Source organism: Onychomys torridus, chromosome 21, assembly GCF_903995425.1.
Source record: "Onychomys torridus chromosome 21, mOncTor1.1, whole genome shotgun sequence".
In the NCBI taxonomy this organism is placed as follows: domain Eukaryota; kingdom Metazoa; phylum Chordata; class Mammalia; order Rodentia; family Cricetidae; genus Onychomys; species Onychomys torridus.
The window spans coordinates 6616604-6628902 of NC_050463.1; the positions used below are offsets into that span (position 1 = coordinate 6616604).

A 12299-nucleotide genomic window follows, 5' to 3' on the forward strand; every position below is an offset into this window, starting at 1 on the left:
GATGCCCTCTTCTGATATAAAATTGTACATACAGATAGAGCACTCATATGCATAAAATAAATAAATAAATCTTTTTTTTTAAAAAAGACAGTGTCTCTCAGGTGGATATTTGGATACAATTCTGGTCTTCACTCACTCAGCAGGCAGCAATCAACACATTGAATTCCTCTGGTCAACAAAAAAAGGAATCCAGACCAGAAAGGTAGTTCAGTGAGTAAAAAGTGGATTGCTGCTAAACCTGGCATCCTATGTTTGATCCCTGAGACCCACATGGTGGAAGAAGAGATCCAACTCCCACAAATTGTTCTCTGACCTCCACATTATAAGATCCTATTGTTTTTTTTTTAAATTATGTGTGAACTTAGGTGGAAGAGTCTATGCATGTGTGTGTGCAGGTCCCATCAGAGGCCAGAAAAGAGTGTCAGAGTCCCTAGATCCAGAGTTGTAGAAGATTGTGAGCTACCAGACATAAGTGCTGGGAACCAAACTCAGTTCCTCTACAAAAGCCATACATGCTCTTGGTCACTGGGTCATCTCTTCAGCCACTGATTAAAATAATCAACACAGGAGAAAATTGTTGCAGTTCAGCTTCCTCCTCATGTCTAGATGTCACTATTTAGCAGTAAAAATCCTGGTCCTCTGGCTCTTACTTAAGCACATGCACATACAAGCAACACTAAATGGATGAGAGAGAACATAACAATAATAATTTTAAAAGAAGTCATTTTAAAAGAAGGCTGGAGAGATAGCTCAGAGGTATAGAGCATTGACGTTCTTCCAAAGATCCTGAGTTCAATTCCCAACAACCACATGGTGGCTCATCTATAATGAGATCTGATGCCCTCTTCTGGTGTACAGATGGTGCAGAACATTCTACACATAATAAATAAATAAGTCTAATTTTTAAAAAAGTCAAAAATTTGAGAGGCACATGAGAGGAGTTGGAATGAGGAAAGGGAGGGCTAGAAATTACATAAATACTGCACTCATGTATGAAATTCTAAAAAACTAAAAAATGAAAAGCAAGGGAAAGCAAGACATGGAACGAGCAAGGGCATTGGCTGAGTATGGAAAGTGTCCCAAGTGAGCAGCCTCTCCTGAAACCTTCTCTGCAGTTCCTCATTTTGGAGGAGCTCATGAGTGTGTTCATTCAATGAATAAAAATTAAAATTAACTAGCTGGAAAGACAACTCAGTGGTAAGAGTGCTAGCTGCTCTTGTTGAAGATGTGAGTTCAGTTCCCAGCACTCACCACCAATGGCTCTCAACCTGCCCCAGGAGACCCAGTGCCCTCCTCTGGCCTCCACAGGCACTGCATCCACAAGCTCAAATACACATAATTAAAAATAAATCTTAAAAAAAAATCTACAGAGCAAGTCCCAGGACAGCCAAGGCTGTTACATAGTGAAACCCTGTCTCAAAAAACCAAATAAATAAATAAAACTAGAGCTAGTCAGGATCACATAAGAGCTACATTAATCCCCTCCAAGAGCAAGGCCCAGTTTGACCGAGTCTTCTTCTAAGTGTCTACTACTGACACACGAAGGACTAAGCTTCTAATACACTGGACATACCACATCCAACCTAGCAGAAATACCAAGAACTCAAAGAGATTTAAAACACTAAGGGAAAGAGACCCAGTCAAAGAACAACAGCAAGAACAAAGGCCCTGGGACCAACACATCAGAGGAACACAAAGATAATGGGGCAGGCTGACATTCCATGGTAGGGCTCAGGTTAGAGGGAAGAGGTAATTTAGTTCAGGGACGTGAGCTTTAGGGTATTTATTTATTTGCTTATTTATTTTCATGTGGTTTTTTCTTTAATGTGTTCGGAGTTGTTTTTGTTTGTTTTTTTTAATCTGGGTGTTTGGTTTGGTTTGAGTCAGTTTGATGATGGTGGCAGCTTAGGTTTTAGTTCTTTGTATTTTTATTTGGTTGTTTTTTGTTATTGTTTGCTTTGGTTGGTTGACGTGGGTATTTTCCCTTTTTTTTTTTTTTTTTTTTTTTTTTTTTTTGTGACTGTCATCTAAATAAAACCACAGGCTGGGTTCTGAGACCAAAATGGAGTCAGCCACAAAGTTAGCAAAGGAAAATTATACGAGAAGGAAAAAGTTCTAAACTTTGAGGTGAGAGAAGAATTTAGAATGTCCTAAGAGCTGATGAGTATTAAGTATTTAATCTTCTTGGTGGTATAATAAATAGAATTGTATTTTTAAGGTATGAGTGTGCAGGTGCACAAAAACCTCGGGTGTCTGTCTTCAGATGTCTCTTCCAGCTTTTGTTGAGTCAGGGTCCCTCACTAGCCAGGAGATGGCCAAGTGTAGGAGCCAGCCCAAGGAAGCCTCACTTCAGCATCCCTAGAAATTACAGTCTCACCACCAAGCCAGCCTGGCATGCTTTCATGTGGGTTCTGGGAATCAAACTCAGCACCTATGCTTAGTAAGGCAAGCACTTTACCAACTGAGCCATCTCCCCAGTCCCAAGAATTGTATTCCTAATTCAGTGGGTTGTTGTTGTTGTTTGTTTTGTTTTTTTTTTTTTTTTTTTTTTTTGGAGCTGAGGATCGAACCCAGGGCCTTGAGCTTGCTAGACAAGCGCTCTACCACTGAGCTAAATCCACAACCCCTAATTCAGTGTTTTGATTGTTCATTTCAAGAGTATAACAGCATAATGGGGGGAGGGGAGGCGGCAACACGAAGGCTCAGCTGAAGGCACTTGATGCCAAACCATGGAGTTTGATCCTGGAATCCACATGATGAAAGGAGAGAATGGACTGCTGCATGATGTCTTCTCACCTACACGCACCCCGTGCTGATAGACAGACAGACAGACAGACAGACAGACACACACACACACACACACACACACACACACACACACACACACACACAAGTATATGGTATTCGAATATGCTTCGAGACCACTGATATTAGTACTAGTACTGCTCGTGGATCCCTTAGGATTTTCAAAATGAAAGACCGTGTCTGCTAGAAGGTATAAGTTGGCTGACAATCTTCCCAAAATCAAGAGAAACAGCAAGAGCAATTCCATAAAAGTGGCTTCCTCAAAACTTGTCCAACAGAATTTCCAGGCAGGATGCCGCCTCTCCAGCTTACTGTTCCCCTCCCCCACCCCCTGGAACGCAATCTGCAGGCTTGTCGTCGTCGCCATGGTGAGGGGAGCTCTGGACGCGCTCCTTCTAGCCGCCCGGAAGTAGTGGTGTGTGGTTAAGGGTGGGTGGACCCCTGCCCATTCTGCGAGGGGAACCCCGGCCAAATCCTGGTACCGAGTTAGGGACCATGCCTGTGGTGCTCCCCTCCACCGACCGCGGCCAGGACTCGCGCGTCGGGGCTCCAGAATGGCGCCAGGCGGCCCAGGCCACGTCTCGCAAGGCGCACCTTCTGACCGATCGCTGCGGGCAGGAGGCGGTGACCATGTGGCAGCCCAAAGACAGTGTGCTGGACCCGAATGTGGCTCATCACCTGGGCCGAGCCGCCTACATGGAGCCCTGGCGCTTTCGCGTGGAGATGCTGAAAGGCGGCGGCACCCTGGAGAAGCCCCCGCCCGGAGAAGGCGTCACTCTGTGGAAAGGGAAGATGAAGCCCCCGGCCTGGTACGCGCGCCTGCCGCTGCCGATGCACCGCGACGCGCGTGCCCAGCAGACCGCAGAGGTGGTGCACGCGCACGCGCGCGGAGCGCGCCTCACCGCCGCCCGCCTTGGCCGCGCGCAGCACCAGATCAATGGGCAGCTGCGGCTGCTGCTGCGCCAGCGCGAAGCCAGCGACCGCCGCCTCAGCGAGGTGCGCAAGGGCCTGCTCATCAACCAGCAGAGCGTCAAGTTGCGGGGTTACCGACCCAAGTCCGAGAAGGTGCGACCCTCCCCGCCACCACACCAGAGGCAGAGGCTGACGCTTCCTTCCTCAGACAGATAAAACCTCTCCAGTGAGGATACCCTCAGGATAGGGTGGCTATGCCTCCGAGTTCCAAAGCCTGAGCGTGTCCCCCAAAAGCGTTACCGAAATTGGAGTCACAATCTGTGCCCCCAAGAAATCAAGTGTGGCCACCCTCCCTCTTTAAGCCGATTAGAACAGTCAAATTAATCATAAAAAGCAGAAAGGGTATTTAATCAATGAGGCCACATGGAGAAGAGGGACGAAGAGATCCACCCATGGATCCTTCTGCCCATCTTCGTGGTCCTCGGTGAGATTAAAGATGCTCACATCTAAGCAGTCCGAGTCAAGGCGTAGTCCTGCCCGTCGCCGCCTTGGTCTCAGCTCTGTCTCTCCAGCAGGGTGGTCGTCTGACAAGCGGTGAGAACCGTGCAAACCCTTGCTGGGATGAAAGTTCCTCCTCCAGCTGGCAGCAGGCCTTTCCTTGTCCCAGCACGAGATACCTGGGGTGAATTCCAGTTTCCTGGTGTTCAGTGATAGTCAGATTGAATGTATCCGTTCCTGTCAGACGGCTTACAAAAGGACAAAATCCCCAAACCCTTTCGACAATAGGCAAACTGTTCCAAATCCTCCCTGGGTCACACTTCATGGAAATCTTCCCAACGAGAAAAATTCACAGCCCCAAGTCTGAACATCAAATCACCTCTACCCCTGCTCTAACACTTTCCCGGACCCACAGGGTCCCCCTTGGCCACAAGGCCATGATGCCCCAACTTCAAGGGAGAAATACCTTCAGACCCAGCTAAGGAGGGCACTTGATGATGCCATGGGTCTCAAACCAGATGAACCACACCCTACACAAAACAAAAAATAAAACCCGGCCCTGAGGTAGGGAGATAGCTCAGCCAGTAAGAACCCTTGCTATGTGAACTGGAGGGTTAGAGTTTGAATCCTCAGAATCCAGAGAAAAGCCAGACATGGATGAAAGTGCCTATAGCCCTGGCACTGAGGGATGGAGACAGGTGGTATCCCAGGAGCCTAAGCCAAACTGTGAACTTTTAAAAGCCAGCAAACAGCTCCATGGGCAAGTCATAGACACTTGATTTAAAAAGAAAAAAAAAAAAAAAAGCACCCCAAAGCCTCTGCACAAGAGGGCCTCCTGCAGAGATCAATGCTCAGTGATAGCCTCAGCCCCTCCCCCTACTCCCAACGGAGTGGAACTCCTCCAGCTCCGAGTTCCAAGCTCTGCAGTTCACAAGGATGTGACGTCCTCTCCACCATGAAAGATAAAATCCCTCTCCAGCCTTCTCCTGAGAGTAATTCTCCCCTTGTCTTCTAGATTCCGGACAAGGCTGACAGCATGCTTGTCTGGGAGAAAGAGGAGCTGAAGTCCATGAAGAGAAAAATGGAGAAAGACATGGAAAAATCGGAGACCTTGCTCAAGGTTAGGGGGTACCTGGAGAGGGACACCTGGATACCTAATGCACAAACTGCTCTGAACTAAGGGGAGGTGAATATGGTCAAAGTACGTTGTGTACAGTTATGAAAATGTCACAGTGCAACCCACAGTGTAAAATTAGTATATGCTAATAAAAACTTGTTTGGTTTTTCAAGACGGGCTTTCTCTGTGTAGCCCTGGCTGTCCTGGAACTCACTCTGTAGTCCAGGCTGGCCTTGAACTCAGAGATCTCTCGAATATTATTAAGGACCAGCCTTAATAATCCTCTTCCCAGAGGCCCAGAAGAGAAACTACAAACAGCGAGAATGATTTTCAGGAAAAGAATCTAAGTACACCATGCTCTTAGTAGGTCTACTTTATTCCTCTGGGATAAAATCCTATCTCACACCTACAGTTCTGTTCTCATGCCTCGAGCTCCGTTCTTGCCTGATTTCTCTCTCCCTTTATCTGCTGTCCCCTCTAAGTTCTATCTTAAATCTCTCATCTTAATTCTGCCTCATCTGGGTCCTTCTCATCTCGCTCTTGCCCATCTAGATCTTCCCCATCTGACTCTTCCATCTCATCCTCTAGTTCTCCATCTAGTTCTCCAGTCTAAATTCTCAAAAATCCTGTCACTCTTCAAGTCTCCTCTGAGGTTTGCAGTTATAGACCCATGCAACAGCAGTGCTCTAGCTAAAGCAAGGTCACCAGGCTGGAATTCTTACAGGGTCATAAAGGCCGGCAAGAGTTTTCCTCAGGCAGTGACTTTCAGGCTTTCTTTTACAACCCAAAAAGGGAGTGGTAAAGGAGGAGGTCAACTGAGAGCTAAAATCGGTTAAGATATCAGAGAAAGGGAATGTATGTGTTCAATCTACATTCCTAGAAGTGGTTAGATGTTAGGAGTCTATTATGTTAGTAAGGCTGTATAAGAAAGGAGGGTCTCTCCATTTAGTAACAGTAGCATGCCAGCTAAGCATTTTCATTCTCACAATCCTATTCATGCTGGAGCAGTACCTGCTTCTCAGGAGTGGCTCTGTGCAACATTTTTTGGCCTCCTGAAATTCATTCAGCCCCCTTTGAAGATACCTTAAAATTTGTGAGTCTGAATGTAGCCATTATGAGACCATTAGTTCTGCTCCTTGTGAGCTACCTGTTTTTCCTTTATGGTTCTTCGTTATTCTTTTGCAGAGCTGCCAGCTTAAGTCGGGCTGGGATCAAGATTAATGGGCCTCAGCGGTTCATGTTCCTGGAGTTGTGTCCATGCCAATGGATACCCACATGCTCCAGAAGAGAATTTGACATCGCTGCTGCTGTTGTTGCTGTTATAACAGTGATGACCACTGCTACTACTGTTTCTGGGATTGCCATTTCATAACTGGTTACTACAGCTAGCACAGTGGAGACCCTGGCAGCAAAAGTAGCTACCACAGTTAATCTTTCATTCTATTGGGCATGACAAATTTAAATCAATAGTTATATACATTTCGATTGGCTTTGAAAGTTATAAATTTACAAACTCAAGTTTCATTTGCTCTCAGGATACCATCTTACAAGGACTCCAATTTTCAGTGAGGCTCATTAAGGAAGGGAATGGATCACCTGCCTTTAGCCTACCGGCTATGGGTGGGTTAAGACTTCTTTTGGTCTTTTCTGTGTCAAACACACAGATTGCAAGCCCAGTGCCACTTAAAGATCTTTGGCAACAGTTAACTCTGCAGCTATCACACAATTGAGCCTGTATGATAATGAGTATTCAGAGATGGGTAATGCCTGGGGATGTGCTCACCAACCTAAGACAGAAGGCCTATGTAGCCTGGACAGGTGTCTCCATGATGGGTAAGGTGACCTACTGACGTCCCACGCAACCTAAGCCAGAAGCTCATTTTTTAGTAAAAAGGGAGGGGAGCTGTAGGTCCTGGCCCCCATTTTGGGTAACTGTTGCCTTGCTTGCAACCTTGACCTTGATATCCTCCCTATACTAATTCCCTGCGAGGTTCCACTCTCCTGAATACTTAAGGGAAGCTCCTGGTCTGTGTATCCAGGTTATTGGGCATTAACAGCTTAGATGCAAGATTGTAAAACATCAGGAGCAGGGGTGGAGATTTAACTCAATGGTAGAGCGCTTGCCTAGCAAGCGAACAGCCCAGGGTTTCATCCTCATCTCCAAAAAGAAGGAGGAGCAGGAGGAGGAGGAGGAGGAGGAGGAGGAGGAGGAGGAGGAGGAGGAGGAGAAGGAGAAGAAGAAGAAGAAGAAGAAGAAGAAGAAGAAGAAGAAGAAGAAGAAGGAGAAGGAAAAGGAAGAGGGATCAAGATCATGATGGGGAAACCCACAGAGACAGCTGACCGGTGCTAGTTGGAGCTCACTGACTCTGGACTGACAGCTCAGGAACCTCTATGAGACTGAACTAGGCCCACTGAATGTGGGTGACACTTGTGTGGATTGATCTGTTTGTGGGGTCCCTGGCAGCAGGACCAGGACTTATCCCAGGTGCATGAACTGACTTTTGGGAACCCATTCCCTGTGGTGGGATACCTTGCTCAGCCTTGATACAATGGGGAAGGGCTAGGCTCTCCTTCAACTTGGTATGCCAGACTTTGTTGACTACCATGGGAGGCCTTACCCACTCTGAGGAGTGGATGGGGGTAGAGTGGGAGGGAGGTGAGGAGGTGGGAGAAAGGGAGGGAGGGGGAACTGGGGTTGGTATGTAAAATGAAAAAAATTAATAAATAAATATATTTATTAAAAAAATTAAAAGAAAAGAAAGGAGGGTCTCAGCTAAAATTGTACAAGAAATAAAGCTATCCGCCTGACCTAGGAGACACAGGCTTTGTTCCCACAAGGGTGTTACCTTAGTTCAGGAGATCATTTGGCCTTGGAGGCTTGATAGGTATTTTAGATAAATACATTGTTAGGAGTTCTTGGAAGCACACATAGCATACAAGAAAATCATTGTAGGAGCCAGCTATTTTATATATATGTATATATAAAAGCTAAAATATCACCAAGACTTCTTATGTCATGGCCTGACTTTCGGAAAATCCTTGACCTTTCCAAGTAGTAGTTTTTGTGATAGTAGCTGGATTCCATTACATTTTCCTGTGGCTTGCAGCAAAGACCCACCTGCCTCTCTCCAGAGTGCTGGGATTAAAGGCATGCACCACCACTGACCGGCAATAAAAAACATATTTTGAAAACCATAGCAAATAAATAAATAGCCCTCTTCTCTTGATACCCAACTGCTAGCCAGTCCTGTCTACAGATTGGGAATGGTAACTGACCAATTTGCCCCTGTTAGCTGAGCACCAAACCCACACTGAGCACACTCTCTGGCACACAGTAGGGACTTGATAAATATTTGGATTCCTGTAGGGAAGACTTTTTTTTTTTTAAAGTACTAGGATTTAACACCCTGAGTTATATCACAGGATCATTTTTTGATTGTTTTAAATGATGGGTATATTGGAAAGGGAAGTTGCACATGTTGTACAGGTGCCCCAGGAAGCCAGTGGTATTGATTCTTCATGGAGCTGGAACGATACAGTTGTGAGCTGCCCAGTGTGGATTCTCTCCTTCTACCATATGAGTCCTAGGTTTCAAACTCAGGTCATCAGGATTAGCTGCAAGCACCTTGACCTGCTAAGCCATCTTAAGTAGGCTTTTTGTCAGCATCCAATGGCAAATGCCTTCAGCCCTGTGTTCTGTGTACCCCATCATAACTACTCAGGGAGGCCAGAGCCCCATAAAGTCACCAGAACCAGTGTGTCCAGGAAAAGTCCTATAACTGTGTCCTGGATAAAATAAACAAATAGGGGGCTGGAGAGATGGCTCAGAGGTTAAGAGCACTGGCCGCTCTTCCAGAGGTCCTGAGTTCAATTCCCAGCATCCACAGTGAGGCTCACAACATCTTATAATGGGATCTGATTCCCTATTCTTTCATTCAGGCATACAGGCAGACCAACACTCATATCCATAAATAAATAAGTATACTTTTTTAAAGTTTAAATAAATAAAAATCAAAGCAGGCCACCAGTCTATAGGCTGTAGCTTGCTGACCACCACCACCACGCCAAAAAAAAATAATAATAAAGCCAAACTTTCAGCTTGGTTCAGGAGACAAAGAGAAGAGGTACCAGGAAAATGCATGGGTTACTGAAAGGCTCTGCAGCATCTAGGTGAGAGGTGTGTTTACAAGGATATATACATATGCAAAAGACTTCTGTTTGCTGATGTTGGGCTTCGCTAGAACAGTGAGCTGAGCGAGCTTAGGGGCCCAAGGCTCCGCCCCGCCCCCGACCTCCAAGCTTACTTTCTGCCTTCTTTCTCTGGCTCTCAGGCTCTGGCCTCCTGCCGGGACACCCTGGACTTCTACTGTCAGGAAAGGCTTCAAGCTGTGGAACTAATGAACCAGCCGCTGGACAAGGTTCTGGAGCAGGCTGGCCGCCACTCGTGGGTGGACATCACTCGACCCCCAACTCCTCGAACTCAGGGCCTGAAAACGCCTCCCCCTGACCCCGTGGGCACATACACCCCAGGTAGGCACCACAGGAGCTTATCTGCTAAACTACAGCTCCCTTAACTCGCTGTTCCTTAAGTACACAGCCTTGCTTGGCCCCTTCCCCTGGACACTTCCGACAACACTCATACATTCACGGATTCTGCTTCAAAAGAAGCCAACCCTAACACACGATTCAAATTATCCTCACTTACTAGCCCTTATCTGGGCTTTCTCCTTCATCCATGGCCCTTCACCCCTGGCCCACCACCATCATAGAGAGGGTACAGGGGAGAAGGGGAGGGGAGACAGAGATGCCTGTGGCCCATGTACATCCTGTGCTTTCACAGCCTGCGCTAAGGCCTTGTTTGAAGCCAAGCGCTTGTTGATGGAGTCCAAGGACACCTTAGCGGAGATGGCAAAGAACGAGGTGGACATTCAGAATCAACAACAGAACGTCAGCGACCGCGTATGCGCTTCACTGGCACAGAAGATGCGTGAGACCTTGGAGTTGAAGGTGCCCACTGCGGCCTGGCGAGGCTCCAGAGGGTGGCTGCTGCTGGAGTGGGTGGGGAAGGAGGGGACAGATACTCAGTAAGAGACCCCCGTGCGCCCCCATCTGCAGGAAAGAATGACTATGACTTTAGGGCTAATGAGGGGAACTATCCACCGGTGCATGAAATTCAATCAAGAGATGTATGTCACGAGGGGCCTTATCAAGGTAAGGTTTGAGGGTGAGTAATCTATGAGAAGCGGGCGGGAGAGGGCAGGTATCGGGTAGGCTCGGCCTCACTGCTCCTCACAACGAACTCTGCCAGGGTCCTCTGTTGAAAAGAAACCTGGAGGCTCGAGAGAAACTGAACAGACCCTTGGTTCGCATGTATCAGAGACACGTGGGCACTCAGCTGCCCGAGGCCACGCGCCTTGCCCAGGTATGGCCCCTCCATGTCCCCCTCCATGTCCTGCCTCCCCCAAGCTTCCTGACCAAGGAAGAACTGCTCCCTGCAGCTCTGCCTCTGACAGCTAGCCTTTGAAGCCGGCGGGTGGCCCTCCCACAGCCCAGCTCTGAAACTCTTAGCATACACAGCTCAGATGTATTCCCCCATTCCTGGAGCGCCCTGCTGTAAGAGCACCTCCCCCTTCAGCCATCTCAGCCATTTGTGTTTGTGCTTTGTTTGATTGTTTTTCACGCAAACTTGGGCCAGCTTTTTCCCTGGGACCCCTGTAACTCATCTATGCTTTTCTGAAAGTGGAGCCCTTCCAGATGTACGCCTGGCCCAGGTGTTAACATCTGCCTCCTGCATAGAATTCTGACCCTTTTCACATCTACTCTATGCTCATGACTGCCTGATATAGCACCAGCTCAAGGCTCTGAGTTTGGCTGGACAGTCTTCCAGCACTGCCCCCTCCCTTCCCAGAACAGCTCCTCCCTCCCCAACACCAACCCACTTTTCCCCAGCCAGGACCTACAAATCTGCTCGGTATGACCCCGCTCCGCCCCAACACGTCCCTTCCCTTACCAATACGGCCCCTCCTCCTCCCCACCTCAGAACAGCTCCACCGCTGCCAGCACTGCCTCGATCCTCCCCAGAAAGACTTTGCTAACTCCACTACTTCCTAAAAGCCCCAACCCTGCCCAGAGCGGCCACGCCCCTTCTCCACAAGGCCTGAGCCCCCACAGCACAGACCTGCTGCCCTGTCCCTTTTAAAGCACGGTCCCTCCCCTGATAAGCCCCTTGCTCCTTTGCCAGGACCCGCCCCTCCCAGCGCAGCCTGGCCACCTCCTTGCCGAGGCCCCGCCCTTCCCCAGCAAGATCGCTGCCCCCTCCCTCTCCAGGGTACTGACAAGCTGACGCGCCACAACTTGCACATGGAAAAGAATTTAGCAGAGCTCCGTACAACACACGATAACCTCGCCTGGAGCCTCAACTGCAAAAAGATAGGACATGATGTTGACTACGATGTGGTGCGCCTGCGCCTACGCCAGCGCCACCCGCACGTGTGCTATGAGCAGGCACAGCGCCTGGTCAACGACTGGGACCCTCGCACACCACCGCGCAGCCAAACCAGTACTGCCCCCAAGTGACCACAGCTGGCCTTGGGCTCAGACGACTGGAGAGATGTCCCCAAATGGATGGCCCTTCCTCCGCTCTGACTCATCTTCCCTCCAAACGCCCTCTAGCAAAACTATAATAAAATATATTGTCACTTATTAGGCACCTACTGTATGTCAGTCATGCCATAAAACCTGTGTATTTGCTGTCAGATTGTTAGGGTTCAAATCCCAGGTCCCTGGTTTCAAGCTGTTTGGCTTTGGGCCACCCACACTGCCTTTCTCTGACCTCAGTCTCTCTGGCTTGTGAAATGAATATTACAGCACCTGTTTTGAATGGTTGTGGGAAGAACAGAAGAATATATTGGTAGAAGGTAAGTAGCATAGCTGCTGCCTATCATGACTTGAGCAGTAACATAAGCTG

The 12299-nt window shown here is 48.1% G+C and overlaps 1 protein-coding gene across 1 annotated transcript; it reads left to right on the forward strand.

Annotated features, from left to right (window-relative positions):
- Window positions 1-3204: 3204 nt before the first annotated feature.
- Window positions 3205-12037, forward strand: Ccdc105 (coiled-coil domain containing 105). Its single transcript, XM_036170641.1, has 7 exons — window positions 3205-3870; window positions 5231-5335; window positions 9664-9862; window positions 10173-10339; window positions 10448-10543; window positions 10641-10754; window positions 11660-12037. Exons 1-7 carry the CDS (start codon window positions 3301-3303, stop codon window positions 11906-11908), a joined length of 1500 nt encoding a protein of 499 aa, XP_036026534.1. The 5' UTR covers window positions 3205-3300; the 3' UTR covers window positions 11909-12037.
- The last annotated feature ends 262 nt before the right edge of the window (window positions 12038-12299 follow it).